Source organism: Biomphalaria glabrata, chromosome 15, assembly GCF_947242115.1.
Source record: "Biomphalaria glabrata chromosome 15, xgBioGlab47.1, whole genome shotgun sequence".
Classification (NCBI taxonomy): domain Eukaryota; kingdom Metazoa; phylum Mollusca; class Gastropoda; family Planorbidae; genus Biomphalaria; species Biomphalaria glabrata.
In genome coordinates, this window is record NC_074725.1 from 6,877,794 (window position 1) to 6,897,348 (window position 19,555).

The 19,555-nt window shown below is 32.8% G+C and overlaps 1 protein-coding gene and 1 long non-coding RNA gene across 2 annotated transcripts; both read left to right on the forward strand.

Moving 5' to 3' along the window:
• The first annotated feature begins 2,000 nt into the window (after positions 1–2,000).
• LOC106062324 (tetraspanin-7-like) lies at positions 2,001–19,256 on the forward strand. The gene is made up of 7 exons (XM_056012230.1): positions 2,001–2,246; positions 10,096–10,284; positions 11,625–11,699; positions 11,857–11,958; positions 12,255–12,425; positions 13,121–13,204; positions 15,311–19,256. The coding sequence occupies exons 1-7, from the start codon at positions 2,154–2,156 to the stop codon at positions 15,380–15,382; spliced, it is 786 nt and encodes a 261-aa protein (XP_055868205.1). The 5' UTR covers positions 2,001–2,153; the 3' UTR covers positions 15,383–19,256.
• On the forward strand, positions 2,286–7,705 carry LOC129923083 (uncharacterized). Its single transcript, XR_008774995.1, has 3 exons — positions 2,286–2,772; positions 4,908–4,999; positions 5,117–7,705. It is a non-coding gene; the product is annotated as an uncharacterized LOC129923083 (long non-coding RNA).
• Positions 19,257–19,555: the final 299 nt, after the last annotated feature.

Here is a 19,555-nt window from a genome sequence, read left to right on the forward strand (position 1 = left end):
CCAATGAAATTAAAACCTTGCTAGATATACTGCTAAGAGAAGCCATGGGAGCTTAATGTATACATTTATTTAAAAAAAAAAAAGGCAGAAAATTTTTAAAAACTTTCAGTTTTGTGATCAACGTTCAATTTTGGCAAAATCTCTAAATGATGGGTCATCATGTTTAGATGATGAACTATTTAAGGACTTAAATGAAAATGAAAAAATTAGGTATTTACATAATAGGAAATGTTAATGATAAAAATGAAAAAGCAGTGATTTAGACTAGATGTAGACTAGATGCCCAAGACTAAGTTGACTTTGAAAACTGTAGGTCAAGCCCTTAGTCATTTATAATATAAATAAATGTCATATATATATATAAAGTTAGATCAATTCTGATTATAAATTATATATATTGCATTGGATTACATTATCATTGGAGATATATTTTTTATTGACTTTTTTTTTTTTTGTGAACTCACTTCTAAAGATATTTCTTGCAGAGCTATATATCCTTTTGACTGCGATTTGAGAGGGCAAATGTTTGGAGTGAGCTTGATACATTGAATGAAGTTAAATGCCTAGATCAAGACCTACTAGATAGATCTAGATTTATATAGAGAGAATATCTAGAGGATTCAGCTACTTAGGCAAGAATGGCCATACTAGCCTGTATTATACTACAAAAGATCATCTGTATTAGAAATTTAAAAATGAATAAAAACAAAAAACACAAACATTTAACACACATCTAATCAATCTAATCTAATCATGCAAACATAAAATAAGTCTAAAAGTCAGTTTAAGTGTAGAAGTAACTATCCCAGTGACCTAATTTTGGTAGCTTAAGACTAAGTGTGTACAAATTTTTTTTTTGTGTTCGTATTTATTTAATTTAAGCATAATTTGAAAACATCTTAATGATTTCGTGTGAGGGGCTATGCCTGAAGATCTTAAAATTTAGTAAAAATGTTAATATATAGAATAGATTTAAAATCAGAGTAGATACCTAAATATAGAGACTGTTTGAAATAAATTTTTGTGTTTGGAATCAAATAATATTTAATGTGTGTGTCAAATTAGTTTGAATTAAAATTTAAATGAAAACACATGGCCTCTTTGTTAAATATAGGTTTCTAGACCTAGTCGTCATCCTTATTCTCCTTAAACTAAAGAGAAGATTTTGAGTTTTGATACTTCATCTTCTTTTCTATTCTAAGTCAAACCATTACTCTAACTCTAGTCTAGAAATGACTAGATCTATATCTATATTCAATTAATATTGAATATGAATCAGCTTTATTACAATTCTTTATCATCATTTCATGATTGACATTGTCGACATCGGACATGTGTTTCCCTTCCCAGCCAGTAGTAGTACGGTACTTAGGCCAGGGTACTACAGTCTACACTACTTAGTCTTAGCCTTAGCAGTACTAGATCTAGAGTCTACATTATATGATTATTCAAATTATTGATTATAATATTAAATATGGTAGGATTCTAGGACTAGGATATCTCTCTATCTCTAGTCAAGCTTACTTACTAGATCTAGACTATCTTTTATCCCTCAAGACTCTTGTTGTCTGACTCCAGTCTAGAACTTTAGATACACCTAGATCTACTAGATTCTAGTTAGATTCTATATCTAGAATCTAGATCTAGATATATACAATAGATTTATTATACTCCTAAGAAGTTTTAAAAGTATCCAACTTATTTATTTACCTCTTGATTGAGATGATGCGCATGACAAACAACCTTGCTATTTTCACAATAATTTTGTTCTCATGTAACAAAAACAAACTAAGCCAAGGTAAAGTGAGCAAAACTAATTTTTTAGACAATACATACTTACAAACTAATTTAATATAATTAAAATATTGTATTTTTTCAATGATAATCGAAAGTAAAAAAGAAAGTTTAAGAAGAAAATATGTTCACCTAGTTTCTGTACAAATAGATCTAGACTCTAGTTCTAGACTTGCAAATCTGTGACCTTAAAATATTTGCATTTCCGGCAATAATTTAATGATTAACTCTGGCACCATCTGGAACAGGGAGTTCTAGATTCTCTAGACGCTAGATCTATTTATTAAATCTAGAGTCTATATTAGATCTTAAATCCTAAATATAATTAGAAACAAGAGTTAGTAGATTTATTTAAAAAAATGACTAAGGGTAGAATGGATACAGCTCTTTCAACGGCACCAGTTGTGACATGCATGAAAACCCTTATGATGGTCTTTAATTTCATATTTTGGGTAAGATTGTTATAGACACGATAGTAATTATAGTATACTATTCAAGACTCAAGTCTATTGAAATCTAAATCTAGGATCGCTATATAATATAAAAATGTCTATTGTTCAATAGATCTACTGTATTGTAGGATTGTAATTGTTAAAAAACATATATAAATCTAGAAAAGGAGAAGCCAGACATAGACTAGATAATGACTAGATTTAATTGCAGGAACAGAAACATTCAAACTTCTAACTTGGCTAGATCTATTCTAGATTGACTAGTCATCATCAAACTCCATTAGAGTGAGGGCTTGAGAGGCTCAAATCCTCTCTTGCAAAAGCCCTTGACAGAAACCCTGCTATTTTGCGTAGTGCATAAATGTCGCCATACAGGTCGAGAATTTTGGGTTTCCTCTGAACAATCCAAAGCTCTATAAAGAATGGTTTGTAAAAATTAAACGAAAAAAATCCACTGCAAGTGTACACTCAGTAATCTTTTCTGAGCATTTTGAGGAGGACTGTTTTATTTATCAGCCTTTTACAAGTAAGTGAATTGCATCTAAATCTAAACTCTAATTTAGATCTAATTTATAAATATTCTAGTATATATTTTAATCTATAAGTATCTAGATCTAGAAGTATAATAATAGTAGTAATACAATATCAGTCTTTTACAAGTAGATCTAAATGTTAAGCTCTAGATCTAGAGTCTGGATTTACTAGACAGGGTTTGTAGTGCTCCTAAAATCTCCTAAAATTTTGTCCACTCTCCTAAAATTTTTACCCAATATTTTTTTAAAATATAATTTTCCTTATTTTTTGTTAAAAATGTGGGGGATAAAAACAACAGCATAACTAGTCATTCAGATCACATGATGTTACGGGCTGGCTGTGTTAATGAGCTGAACAGTCGCACGTCTACACCGCCTTTCACCCACATGTGAAGTACGACTTAGTGATTGAAGATGGCCATGGCTCAAGCAAGCATTTCACCTGGCATTATTTTTCTGAAGGTAGCTTAGAAATGGTTGTTTCCTTTCATTGTTACGACTGAAGACATGCTAGATCTAGAATCTAGTCTTTATAATTAGACTCTAGCAATTACCAGCCTAATGTGTACACCCCTCTTGGCCCTCCCTCACCTAAAATCTTCTTCCTGTAACAGTAAGAGTGAAAGTCCCTTTAATCATCTAGCTAGAAATAACATCTCTGTAGATTTAGATCTAAATTAGATAATTCACACTTAACCTGAAAACTTTTTGAATTGTAGTCAATTTAATGATCTCGATACATTTAATGTCTAGATTACTCTAGAAATATTATATGCTAGATTCTAGATTTACGCTAAATCACTAGAATCTAGTGAAAAGATAATTTGCACAAAGCCATGAAAAGTCTGCAAATTTTGGTGACTAAGATCTAGAGTCTAGATTTATGGTTGATTCAATAAATATAATTCTCTCACAGCCGTGAAAAGTCAGTGAATTTTAGTGACTTAGATCAAGAATCAAGATCTACTGTAGATTAAATGAAAATATTTCACTCACAGCTGTGAAAAGGCAGTAAAAAATTATTTCGGTCATAAAAGCCAGGGAAACTACATAGAAGTTGAAAAAGAAATACTGCTTGAAACAAAAAAAAAACGCTAGTAGGTCTAACACCCCCCTCCCCCAACTGAAAACCATTTTATTTAGTAAGCAAATGTCAGCTAAACACACAAATAGTCCTGTATATTACAGGCTCTGTTTATGAGGAGGATTTAAGCACAGTTAATAAAAGAATAAAACATTACCTCAAATGCACACCCATGACTCTAGTATCTATAAGATAGGCCTGCACATAGGAACTAAAAATGTACATTTCCACCACAGTGGACACACATAATGAAGGCATCTCTAAGAATGTTTCTTATTTTTAAAAAATGGAATAGCAACAATTTGTAATGTTCTTTAATAAATCTTTGAAAAAAAAATGGTTGTTTGAGGTTTTGGGATGACAGTCAAGTTGTTACTTGATTAAAAGATAACTTTCATTACATTTTCTGAGGACATACCACAGCTGATGATGTTGTTTCTGTTCTGGATGGGATGTTGGCAAGATATTATTATTTCCAAAATCAAGTAACAATCAATGATTGATTTGATAAATGCATAGTTTTGTGTATGTTTTACAATGTATCACAAAAAAAAACATGCAGGACACACACACATACATACATATATATACTGGTACACACACATATATATATATATATATATATATCATACATTTCATCCTTAAAAAAAACTCCTCAAATCTCCTAGAATTTTTTGTCATGGAAGAGTGCTACTAACCCTGCTAGATCTAGTCTATCTAATGTACATCTAGTCTAGAATCTCTAGATTCATATTATTAGTATACATACACAATTTTTATTCTAGTAAATATAACAAGATATTAGAATTGGATTTTTGAATCTATTTATAATGCAAAATTAAGACATTAAATTTAAAGAGATATTCTAGATCAAGATCTATCTAAAATTTGATCAGTAGACCTATGGCTATCATTAGGTTAATATGGCTTTTTTACAGAATGTAATTATAGGTTTAGTAACTTTTTTTGTTGATCGTTATGAAAAAAAAAATTATTTTGTTATAAAACTAATATATTACATACATTTTGTTAAACTCCATTTAGATCATCTACTTCTAAAGCCTGGTGCATTGCTGACCAAGTTTTCTTTTTCCAAAGGTACACCAAGCGAAAAAAGACCAAATATATGAATTTAGGTAAATGTTTAGAAATATCTAGTCGTTATCTTTTAATATTTTTTTTTATCTTAATGGTAAATATTTTTATGATGATTATGTTTGACTGTACATAATTTTATTTTTTTTTCTTATCAGACAACCTCTTTTACCTCTGGACACTACAGATGAGGAGAAGACTAGAGATGTCAGTGTGCAAACTGAGGAAGACTTCTAAAGAGAGCAATACTTTGGAAGCAAGTAATACAAGCCTTCTGAAAGAATTTGCTCAATTGAAATTGTGCTTTTATTCTTTACTACTAATAGGAGATATAAAGCCTTCAAAAATTAAACAGGCTTTACAAGCATACAATTTGACACTATATTTCATTTTAAGCAGCTGTTTAGAAGACAATCTGTTGTTAGATGCTAAGAATCAACTACTGCTCACACTGATTAAACTTAAGTATGGGCTTGACCAACAATGTACTTTCTTTTATACTAAATGTGATTGAGTCAACTGTTTCTAGAATTTTCACTAAATGTATTTAAGTATTGTGTGCGAAATGTCAAAGTGTCCATATATGGCCTAGTGCTGAACAGTTCAAGGCATTCATGCGCTCTACTTTTGTCAACCATTTCCCAGCATGCTGTGTTATTATAGTATTTTATACAGCAGTCTAAAAATCCCAAACAGCAGCAAAGCAGCTTTACCACCTATAAAAATCACAATACTGTCAAGGCACTTAGTGTAGGCTGGGTGTTTACAGACTCCCAATCCACTCTGCAAGCACTTAACAGCAGCACCTTAAATGGTCCAAGAGAGTTGACAAAACTAATTGTAATAATCCATCAGATGATTTCAAAATTAAATATCAATATCATATTACAGTGGATCCCTGGACACATTGGCATCATGGGAAATGAAAAGGCTGATAAACTATCAAAGGCAGGATCATCTATGGAACAACCAGATAGACCTGTTAACTACCTCACCCTAAGGTCAATGTTAGTCAACAATCACAAAGAGGAGTGGCTCAACCAATGGGCAACAGAAAACACAGGCAGATCTACAAACTGGACAGTATTAACTTCCTCCCCCGCAAAGAGCAATCTACAATCTTCCAGCTAAGAACTTAAAATTTGTGTGTATATAATTTATTAATATAAGCTTGTTTATTGTGTGCCTAATGTTTAGAGATTGTGTGTTTGTGTCACACACAAGCAGCAACCAAGAGGTCTTAGACAAAGCTAATATGTAGGATATTAATAGTGATAATGCATTCACTTGACCATAGCAAGGATGATTGCAACTGACATGGAACCTTACCATAACCTTACCCCGTAGTTGAGAAACCTAGATTTATTGAACTTGCAAAAGTACTGGAGAAAAGATACACTATGCTTAGTCGCAAATAATTTACAGAAAGAGTTATTCCAGATATCTATGAAAACATTTCAAAGCTTCATCAAATGCTATCTTATGCTAAAAGCATTGCTTTCTCAACAGACACTTGCGCAGCTGATAATACTACCGAATCATATTTTGGTTTAACTGCTTGTTGGTTGAATGAGTGATTTGACCAAAGCAGCTATGCTTTGTATTGTACAAAATTTAATGTCCAGCATACAGCTGCTAACTTGCTGTCATCATTTGAAACATCACTTGAAAATTGGAACATTCCTCGTGAAAACTGTCATTTGGTTTTGTGATGTAGCAATGTAGCAAACATCACCAAATGCTTTCGTGACTGTAAATTTGCAAGTGTTGGTTGCTATGCACACACAATACAACTTTGTGTACATGACAGTGTTTTGAGTCAGCAATGTGTAGTGGATATGATTAATGCAGCACCAAAAATAGTTTGTCATTTTAAACATTTGTCCTCTGCAACTGACCGTTTACATAACCTACATGGCGAACTCATCCTTCCACAACATCAGTTCAGGACGTCACTACCCGCTGGAACTCCACCTTCCTTATGTTAAAGAGGCTGATTCCATTAGTACATGTTCTGAAGGCATTCCTGCAGCATGAGGGTAGTGATAAAAGAATTAAAAATATGAAAAGTACATTTCTCGAATCCCTGAACAGCAGGTTTGAAGACGTAGACAACAATCGTCTGCTTGATGCTCATTTTGAGTCTCTTGTGCTAAATGACAATGCGTGCACTGAAGCAAAGGCTGGAGTCCTAATTTGTGCAACACACCACCAAAGTCCTGTTATGAAAACTGCAACACCAGCAGACGTCTTCTCTGAAGCAGTTGAACCACCAACAAAAAAGGCCAGGTTAGCTGAATCCAGTTTGTGGGACTGTTTCGATGAATTGGTGGCACAAGAAGAAGCTAGTGCACCAATGATTGTGAGAGTGCAAAGACCTGAGTGAGCCATTAATTCATCGAAAAGATTATCCAGTTTTATGGTTGTAGGCCAATCCCAATTGATTTCCTGGATTAGCCAAGGTTGGTAAAATATACCTAGCACCACCTCCAACCAGTGTGCTATCAGAAAGATTGTTCAGCGTTGCTGAATGAATTATCAATGACTATCGTACAAAACTTATACCAGACAATGCTGAAAAACTTATTTTTCTGAAATATAATTTAACTTTAATGTAACAATCAATGAATTCTGTTGAAACTTAGATCTTGTCTTAAACATTCATTTAATTTTGCTGTGCTTTAATGCTTTCACTTCAAAGGGTGTGTATATTATTATTATATTAAATGAGCATTATGTTTGAAATAAATGTCACTGTTGAATTACTTTATCTAACGTGTTAACTTCGAATCTTTCTCTTGTGTTATGTGTGTCTGGTTATGATAACCATATTCTTAATAATTTAAGAGTGTCAAGTAACTCCTCATTATTACTGGTAGAACTTAAGGTATCAGAAGCGGTTTGTGGCCTTTAAAACACGAACCTAATGACCAGTTGATGGTCTCAAATTTATGAGCACAAACATCTACCCACTATACAACCCAGATTGTACTTCACCTTAGTTAAATTTACGTTTATATATTCTACGTTGGCCATCCCACATATGACTTAACAATTGATGGTCTTGTACATACACACAGACCATATCATATGTTACAAAGATTAGTTTATGATATGGCCTCGTACATACTCACATACCATCTCATATGTTACAAAGATTAGTTTATGATAGGTATATCTGTAAATGAATGCTGTTAATTTTAATTATTCAATCAGTAAGAGTTTAAAACGAGAAGGTAAATAAAAGAAAAAAATTAATTATATGAATATAGGTGTGTTATTTAGAAGATCTACAAAACTTCAGCTAGATTTAAAAGTCAGGTAGGTATCCGGCTCTGGCCAAATATCAAATTTTACCATCCTTCTCCAGCCGAATATCTAAAGTTACTATCCGGTGCACCCCTAAAATATATATATATATATATATGCAGTGCTTTTTCAATGAAGGAAAAAAAATTATTACATGTCTTGTATTTTAACATTTATTATTAGTTTATTAGTAGTTAAAAGTTGAGCAATCCATCACTGAGTACTGGCATCTATTTTTTTTTTTTTTTTTTTACAAAAAAAGCACTGTATTTATATATATATATTAGTACCAATATCAGCTTGTGGTGTGTGAACAATTTACTTTTCAAATCATTCAATAAAATAATACAGTTATTAAAAAAAAAGACTTTATATATAAAAGCTATAATTTAATTTTTTAACTTTAAATACAATTTTTAAAAATTAATATCTTGGGAGAGGCTGATAAGAATGTTTGAGTGTATTTATGTCCAGCTTAATGTTAAAGAGTAGCTATAAATAAATCTCAAAAGCACTAATGTCTAGTAGGTTTATTTTATTTTGATGAGGTTCATTAGGGCAATAAGTTTACGTTGTACCAAATAAAAAGACTGTTGTACCAAATAAGAAGATGGGGAAAGCAGACAACAACTTGTATACAAAGACCCTGAATGTAGGATATAAAATTGGAATCTGTTGTTTTTTTGTAACCAGAATTTTGTGTTCAAACATTGATTTAATTTCTTGTTTGTTGATGCTTTAATAAGCTACTGCTGTATCAGTATGGATTCATTTGTGGTCAGGATCTGAGTTTGTCAATGCACAAAAAGTTTCAATATCCAATCTGGAATATATATAAACTGGCTTTTAGGGAAGAGGTTATTTCCACTATAATTTAGATGGGCTAGCTAGTTGGTAGCCTATGCCCTGGACAGGACTACAGGCAGGGATGAGATTAGACTAATTTATGTTTTACATTAGTAGATCTATATTAAATTTTTATTAAACCATTATTAGCTTTATTTGTGAAAGATCTATATAAGTATAATGAATGTACAAACAAGAACTACTGTTGCATATGTAGGAACTTTTGGTTATTGAAAAATAATGTAAATTAGCAGAATAGCACACAAGTTTATTGAAACAATCACACAGAATTTTTAAATAACTAAATTATGTTTCAAGAATGTTATCCAATGTGATCTGACATGTTCTTTTGATGGAATGTAGTTGAACAAAATCACTGTTAAAGAATCATCCCCCTCCCCGCAGTGAGTTTACTAAGTAGTTTATGCAATTCGATCACACCAAGGCAATAGGTCAGACCAGATGAACCTGTATTCGGTAGACTCATTCTCCTATCCCTCACCTCTCTCACCTTCACCTGTCACTTAGTCTTGAACCATTGGGGCACCACACAAGATCTGTCAACCATCTTTCCTCCTTTGCCTTGGATAGAATTTCATTAAGGGACAGGGCTGTCCATTCATTGATGTTTTCTTCCCATCACTTCCTCTGTCTTCTTCTTCTTCCTGGTACTGTTCCTTGAAGGAAGGTCTTTGTGAGCCTTAAGGACCCTGTTATGCGACCTCTCTAGTTAACATTTTTCTTAATACAGGAATTTTGTTTGTTTAGTGTGCATGGTCCAGTCTCTTCTGAGCAAAACAACTCAGATTTTTTTTCCTTCAAGAGACCTAGTCTCCCCCTCCAATTCAGTTACTGACTGACCATTTCAACCCCCTTCCTACACACATACACACACACCTTAGTTCAACCAGTTGACCAAATATCTCTAAATATTTTAATATGTTGTATTCCTTTCGTAACTTTTGATTGTGTTTGTCTGCAGGTAACTGGCATTGTCATACTGGCCATTGGTATCTGGACCAAAGTGGATCTCTACAAGTACCTGGAGTTGTCATCCATTTACCAGCCAGAAGCTCCCTATGTCCTGATTGGTGTTGGAGCAGTGATCGTTCTCATTGGCTCACTAGGATGTTGCTGTACTATCAAAGGTCATTCAGTGCTCCTGTACATGGTGAGACTTTTAGAAGGATTCAATAGTATTTGAACTTAAATGGGGGGGGGGGGGGGTTTAAGCTATGATTTTAGTTTAGGCATTTTGTTCTGTTAGTCTAATTATCTAATTACTGAATTTAATGTAACAATTTTATTCAAAATTAAAAGAATTTGGTGAAAGGGTCAATTCCACCCATTGAGATGGTTATCATCTATGGGTTTGTTTTTGAGGTTTTTCTTGTCATTTCTATGGTAATCTTTTTGTACATAATATGCGTAATGTAAAGATTCAAAGTAAATGTTGTCTGGTTGTGTGGATTATCGTTTTGATTGGCTCAAACTTGCTTGGCCCCATCCTGAGGGAATTTAGGTTAGGATGTAATAAGAAACCTCCAAAGCAACAGAAACAAATGAGCTTTATTATCTTCATAGTTGAAGATGGGCTATTTTTAATGCTTTTGTACACATTTTTCAAATACTAAATTTAAATACACTTTATTGATTTTGTGTGGTCACTACCTCCATTGATCTTTATCTCAAGCTGGTTATGAAAAGTTATTAGTAGTTTTAGCAATGGTCAATACATTTTGTGTAAACTTGGGGGGTCATTGTAGACTTTTTATAATCCTAACACCATAAGGAATTTTTGTATGTGACTTTTGTATGTTTCAGTAGTGGCATAAGTTAAATCTAGCTCTATGGTGTATTCTATACCTTCCAAAAAGTTCTGCAGAAGTATAATATGTGAAGAAGTATAAGGTGGTCTGTGCCTATAATATTGGGTGTAGATGAATCATCAAAGACTTATTCCCCTCCAGCATTTCATATTCAATAGTTTTATGATGTGTTTCTCTTCATGGGTTAAATACAAAAGTACTGAGAGATTAGACCTTAGTCCTGGATAGTGCAGCACAATATGAAAGTAAGGCATTTATCAACCATTTTCAATTCATTTACTTTTTGCTAATTATAAGTCAGAGTCGAATCTTATAGTTATTCTTGTGATACTTTCAAGGGGATCGGTATCCACTAAAGTGAGTCATGTGTTTTCCTTCCCCGCGATGAGTTTCTTTATCTACACCTACATGCCTAATCGGAATGACATAAACTACTACCCATGTACATAGACTGTGGTACATTAAGAACTGTGTTAAAAAAATAAGTATCATGATGATAGGGATGGCAGTTATCTCCGTTGCTTAACAAGAAAAAGAAGAAAGTTACCTGTATTTTGTTTTATCTATATTATTTTATTTCTGTACATCCATTCAAACATAATTACCATTATTAATAAAAGAAATACAAAGATTTAACAAAACTGTATTATTAATATCATTGTATGTGTATCTTGTCTCACAGTTTTGTGGTTTCCTATTCATTGTGTTTATCATTGAGCTTAGTGCAGGGATTGCTCTCCTGGTCTACAGAGGCAAGGTTAGTCCTTTTAATTATTATTTTATTAAGATATTTCTGAAACATGACTTCTGTTTTCTCCAATTAAATCTTATTAGTAATATATATATATATGTGTGTGCGTGTGTGTGTAATATGTATTATTATGTTTAACTATATATTTTTTTTTATATATTAGTTAGAGACAGGTTTTAAAGAAGGTCTGCAGTCAGCCTTACAGTTGTATGGCACTAAAGGAAATGGTGAAATAACTGATGCAGTAGATGAACTACAAGAAAAGGTTTGTATTTTTCAATTTGTTTTGTCATTTTCATTTTGTTTTGTAAAACGAAACAAAATATTGTTCTAGTGTGTATTAAAAAAATCACAAGTCAGTAGCAATATAGTGATAATAATGAAACAAATACAATATCTGCTTCTTGAAACTTTGGTTTCTAAAATGGCCATTCTTTTAACTGAATGAACTCTGTTGGATGTTATGTAATTGTTAACCTGGGTGTTGTCTGATGGTAATAAGTACTTATTGCATTAGTTTTGATATTGCTACAAATAATCTGATAATTTCTTGTGTTTCAGCTTGTTTGCTGTGGCATTAGCAGCTATGCTGATTGGTTCAAGACACCTTATGCAGCCAAGGCTGAAAAGGAAGGCAAATCAATCTACTCTGTCCCAGAGTCCTGCTGTCGTAACCGGCATGATTGTGTGCACTATGGTGTTCAGACCAACACCACTGACATTCACATTCAGGTAACACCTTCAGACCAACACCACTGACATTCACATTCAGGTAACACCTTCAGACCAACACCACTGACATTCACATTCAGGTAACACCTTCAGACCAACACCACTGACATTCACATTCAGGTAACACTGTCGGCTTGTGATTTATTTTAAGACAAATAAATACCTTGTTCTATTAATACAGAGGTTTACAACTTTTCAATTGCATTGATAAATAGATCTATTGTTGTTTGATGTTTGTTTAATATATATTCATTTTTAACAGCACCACTGAAATTTTTTTATAAAAGTCACAGATCACAAAACCAAGAAGACAAGAGTTCTTGTTCTTTTGTCAATTAAAACATTGAATATAAAACTTTCTGGGGTTAATGTCACAATTAATGTTTTAGAGAAACTGCGTTATGAACATATATTTTGTGTGCTATCATATAATCTGTTTGCTCTTATAATGTACCGTTATGTGTAATACACTATTGTAAGAATCATTTCCACATGGATAATAAAGATATTATTACTATCGTTACACCCCAATTGTAAAATATTCTTAAAACAAACTTGAAAACATGTAGCTCCGTTGCTATACATTTTCATAGAATGTCAATTACATTTGATGGTTGTCATTTTCTAAAAGCTAAATTGAGATATCTCTTTGATTTGTACTATTTTAACATTTTGACACATTTTTTCATGATCAGGGCTGCCATATGTTTGTTGTAGACTTTATCAATGGGAACATGGGCCCCATCGGTGGAGTGGCTCTTGGAATATCTTTCTTTCAGGTAAATATATTCTTGTTTAGTTACCCAGGAAAACAACCGATTTATATATGCTTACAATTTCATATTGTAATGATTCTCACTATTCAGGCTCTCTGCAAACTGCTCCATACCACACCACCAACTCAAAGAACTTGACAACTCAGGGCTTCAAAATAACATATATAACATTTTTATATTCAGCCAATTCTATACATTTGGCAACCCATAACACAAGACTGTATGGTAGATAACATCTCCACCTTATCAACGCTGGAATGCTGTATCTAACTTCACTGGCTCTCTGTCTCGTCCTGGAATTGCACTGGGTTCAACTGTTCACACACTGGGCTTCTTGTGTCGGACTTGATCACAGATCAAGATGAAGACATTGTCTTATAATCATGAGGTGTCTTGACAGTACTCCTCACTGAACCGTCATAATACCCCATACACAACCACACCACTGAACCAAGTCATCTGTAGTGAACCGTCTTGACTGTGACACAGTCGCTCTTTATATCTTAAATATATAGAGTCCCCGCTGGACTTCCGGAAACTGACTGAACATCACTTGACAATTTTTTGTTGATCACATGACTACATCACTTTAGATGTTTCTTGAAACGTTGCCAGTCATCGCAGTTGTCCACCACTGCTCATCACGGTTGACCGCTTGTCTAGCGCTGGCCTAGGGGCAATTTGCGTCGGCTGACTACACACATACACACCACTTCCCCTATCCACACCACCACCAGAGTTATAACAATATATTAATTTTCTTACATAGTGTTTCAGTTGTCTTTAGCTTTACTAGGCAATCTTACACAGTAAATCTTTAGTTGTCTTAAATGATGGAAATGTAAAACTGTCAAAGTATTGAGAGGAGTTTATTTTTTTTTTAATGTTCACGTAGCTTTAGTGGATTCCAGGAATCTATCATTGTGCTGCTATATAATAGATTGCTTCTTTTTGTTTTGAAAGATAATGGATGCCCCCATATGAATTACTGGTGTTGATTTATTCTCCTTAAATTGTATCAGCATCTGCTGTGACTAAACTAGCAGATTCTAGAACCGCCAACTTTGCCACGGTTCATGCAGGAGAAAAGATTGTTTTTAGGGCTATCGGATAAGGCGGCTTGCTTCCTCTTTTTCTTGTTTATAGTCACCTTAGTCCTTTTTCTCACAGCAAGGGCTATACTAGCAGACACAGTCTGTTACACCAGCGCACACAGTCTGTTATACCAGCACACACAGTCTGTTATACCAGCACACACAGTCTGCTATACCAGCGCACACAATCTGTTATACCAGCACACACACAGTCTGTTATACCAGTGCACAGAGTCTGTTATACCAGCACACACAGTCTATTACACCAGCACACACAGTCTGTTATACCAGCATACATAATCTGTTATACCAGTGCACAGAGTCTGTTATACCAGCACACACAGTCTGTTATACCAGTGCACACAGTCTGTTATACCAGTGCACAGAGTCTGTTATACCAGCACACATTGTCTATTACACCAGCACACACAGTCTGTCTCCTTGCTTTTCCATCTTAGGCAACTTCCTCCAGCATACATTGACTGGTTTCTGTTATCCTAATATTCAGCTTGCAGACAGCTCTGTAAGCTATAGGCGTGTACTAGACATTGCTTCTTCAGATATGACTTAGAGATATCAAAATATAATACTTCAGGATCATTATTGAAAACTAGATGTATCAAACATGGGTTACTTTTATTTATTATATTATATATCTGTATAAATTGTTAAAAAAGTAAAGAAAAAATAATAACTAAAGAAGTTCCTATATTGTCAATCATTCAACATTGCTGCAAGAAAAATATGTTTTTGGCTTAAGATATCCAAAAGTGATGTCAGTAAAACAAACATTTATGTTGCATTTTTTATGACCTAGCTGTTTAATTTACAATTAGCAATACTATCTTCAGCACCAGGTTAGCTTTAAAACTTTGATCTGATAGCCTAGAACTTAGACCATTCAAATGAATTTATTTGATTGATTTCATAGAATTTTGACTTTTATAAAAGAAAAAAATATGTACAGGTGTCATGTAACTTTGATTTAATTATTCCTGTCTTTCTTTCTGTCCAGATACTGGGTGCTATTCTGGCCTTCTGTCTTGCCAAGTCAATCAACAGGGCCAAGTATGAGCAAGTCGCTTAAACCAAAGAAGTTGACTGCATTGGATATGAAAGAAAGCACTACAGAAACTGTGGTTTTCAGTTATTTCTTTTTGTGTTGATCTGCTAAAACCAAAATGTTGAGTTTTGTTTTTCATTTGGGCTTGAACAATTTTTTTTGTTTTCTATCTTATGTTTCATTCCTAGTTAATGTATTTACTCTATTTTATAACTGGTCATGATTTTTCCATGTTATACTTAGTGATTTATTTTCTAAATCCACAATACTCACAGTTCTAGTGATGTAATATTACTATTATTCCTTGCTGTAAGTCTACTTAAAAGATTCATGTGAACTGTTATTTACTGCAAGAAGTCTAATTTAAGATTCAATATATTGCTATTATTCATTGTTTAAATCTACTTATTCAACTGTTTCTTTTAAACATATTATGAAACTCAACAGTTTGTTTAAATCTTACTTCATGTTTTAACTGGATCTTTTGAAAGTTATTCTGAAGCAGCCCATTCCAATCAAACAAAAGAACAAATCAAAAAGCACATGTTTTACTTCAGTTTTGTTTTGTTTGTTTTTTCCATGAGACTGTTATAAATCAAACAAAATACTGGTATAGGAACAAAGATGTAATATAGTGAAAAAAAGGTTCGCAATCTTAAGTAGCTACTTAGTATTTGTACATGGTACTGTATTTGGTTTAACACAAGCTATCTTTATGACACTATATTTAAAAAATTTTTGTTGAGCTGAATTTTTTTTTTTTGGTAACACTTTGTACAGAACAACATCCTACCGTGTGAACTGTTTTTTTTTTTTATTTGCTGTTGTTGTTCTTCAGTGATTTAATATGAACATCAACAACCAGCTAAACTGTTGACTAATGGAACAAAATTGTTAATGCAAAAACTCTCAAATTGTTAACCCACCCATGCTGTATTGCAAGCTCCACAAACTGTTTACTTAAAGACATATTTATTTATTTCAGCATGTTTTTTTTTCAGCCTGCCTGCTTTTTTTTTTTTAAACTGAATCAAATATTCCTATTACTACTATTTTTTGTTAGCCAATTTTCCAAGATGACAACTTCAAAAAAAAAATTTTCTGAAAACCCTTTTTGTATTTTAAACATTTCTACTTATTTTTACTTTTTTTTTTAGAAACTATGTATATTTTTTGCTTACAATCTACTATGTTTGTGATTTCTAAAGGTGATTTCTGTGATAAAAAGAGTTGGACCAAACCTTTATAACTTTTTGTGACCAATACAAACTAGAAAAGAAATCTCATTGAACTTTTTGTTCTATGCCTTATAAGAAGTCAAAGATTTAGACATTATTGGATAACCTTGAAATGGCTTAACCTACATAGCAATTTGTGATATCAAGTTACAAAAGTCCATTTAATTTTCTGTGGCCAATAGAAATTAAAAAATAATTCTCATTGGACTATTTCGCTATGCCTTAAAGGAATTCAAAGATTCTGAGATATTTAAAAAACCTAATGCAATTTGTGATCAAATCTTTCCTTACTCACAAACATTGATTTCTTAGACCTATTTCATTCTATAAGTTCAGTGTTGTGATTTGTTTGGACGCTTTTCTTTCTGGGTCTGTCCTTGTGTACTATTTGCATGTCTTTGCCCAATTTAGCTTACCTCCCATTTACTGTATTAAACAATTAGTTTGCTTCAGTTTGAAGATGGATAGAAAAATCTGCTTTAAAGAAAAAGACAACTAAAAAAATAATTCTTTTTAAAAAATAAAGCTGCACATGTGATATACTTCAATCTCTGAATGTAATACATAACTTTTAGGGTAGAAATATTTGAAATGTTTTGAGATTTTGTTATTTGTTTATTTATAATCACTTAAACATAACCAAAATGTTTATACCAGGGTGCAATATTTAAAGCAAGAGAATATATTTATATTTTTTCACATTTACAATGATGAGTTCTACCAAGCGTACAGCTAGCTGCAAGCTTTTCCCTGTGCTTACTTTTAACTTGCATGCTTTGAATACTGTTGTCTTTGTTATTTTTTGTATGTCATTCTAGTCAAAACATTCACAGTATTTTAAATCTCCACATTTTATTTGTTTACTTTTATTCTGATATATATATATGTCTATGCATGTTGTCTTTTTTTTTCCTCTAAACATATTGCTGGCCAGTTTCATTTCAAAACAAAAATTCTTGAAATGTTTGCATTTCTTTCAATCAAAGTTCTGATATTCACCAATTCTTTTTTAACCCTATTCTTCTTTTCTGTTACCAATTCTAGGTCATTATTTCTCAACATAAGGCATACTATGTTTACAGACAAACAAGTCATCAGTAGCAAATGGTAGCTGTTTGGGTTGTAGAAGGACTATGGTTCATCTTGTAGAGTTATTTTTCATACAACTGTATAGCCCTAAAGAGACATTCCCATCCTCAAAAAATGCAGATAAAGGTGGCATTTGCTTTGGTGGTAGAGGAGGCAGCCATTTTTCCCCTTGGGTCACTTTTTTTTTTTCCAGAGCTGAGGCCAAAACGTTTTCGCTGTCCAGTTTTTTGTCATCTCTCTCCACATTGTGCAGTCTATGTTTTCCCACTTGTCAACATTGATGTCCCATGCTTTAAGTTTCCATTTGATATATAAACGCTCATTTAAAGAAACTAGCACGCCATTTAGTCAGTGGTAAGCTCCAGTGGTAAGATGAATCAGCTGATAACTTTTGTCCCAGGTTAAAACCCTGGTTTTCCAAGAATATTATACTAACCTATCACTGAAATATATATAACTTGCACTGCCTGCTGACTACAAAAAAAATGGGTTATAATTTTCTTTCCTGGCCAAATGATTTGCAAGTACTATAATGAGTGTGTCAGTAATCCAGGGCACATTTTTTTTTTTCCTTTTTTTTTTTTATATATAATTTGAGACAAAGTGATGCAGAAAACATTAAAACATTGGGAAATTGTCTACTGTATGGCAGACAGGTGTTATAAAAACTGGCTTGTCTGAAATTCTTTTTATTATGATTAAGTACTTAAGTATTTTTTATTCACATATAAACTTTATGATATTTCGACTGTTGTGCTGTCACTATTATGAGTATTCTGTTACTTAAGTTTTTGTGACTTCTTTTATACAAACCAAAAAAGTATAAATAAAATAATTTGTTTTCTTACTTTTTGTGATATTTTAAAATATTCTATTGTTGATATTCAGATTTATTTTTTTAGTCATTTTTAATTTGTCTGTCTCTGGTTGTGATTTAATTTGTTCAAGTATTTTTATTCTCATATTAGCTAAGTGAGGCTATTTCATTGTTACTTTTGATCCCCATCACTATTATTGTTTTTTTAAGATTTAGTAGAGACTATTTAGAGATGACTTTGTCAACTGTAACTGTTTGATTGGATCCTGGCTGAAAGTTTGAAAATATTTACACACTTAGAATTACTTTGTTAATGGACTGATATAATAATAGGAATATACCAGACCAATGTAGTAATGGGATTAGGAGCAGAGAAATACAATGAAAGCATTTGGTTCCAAAGATTAACTTCAAGACTTTAAAACAAATGTGGGTCTGGTCCAAGGGAACTTAAATCATTATGGACATTCAATTCATTCCTGTCTCCTTAGTCTGTCAGAAAGGGATTTAGCTGTCAACTATTCTAAGCCTCACTCATCTACCTAAGCAGATGCCTCCGTTTTTGTCTCCGTTAGCATTTTAAATAGAAAAGTACTCAATCTGGACTACAGGACTTCTTGGACCACTTTCCCCTAGTTTGGCCTCATGATATTTTGTTTTGTTATAGTGTTGTTGTCATTGATTTTCTATAACCTTCTTTTTTTCCCCAATTTGTTTATGTGCAATAAAGAAAAATCTTATTACCTCCAAAAAATGACTATTTTGATTTATCGTTCAGAAAAATAAATTTAATTTACTGTAGCCTCTTTAAAGAGGGCAACAATATTTCAAACTTTAAAATATTAGATAAAGTATTGTAAACTAGTCGACCCACGGCGTAGCATACGCCGCTATTTTGCAGGGCCGGTCTTAGGCCACTGCAACCTAAGCGACCCCAGTGCCCCGCACTTTCATAGGACCCGCGCTAATTCTAGGTGTCAATGATTAAATTAAACCACTTTATAACATATAACAGATTTCCCGCGGCCTCCGGATTTACAAGGAGCTTCTGGA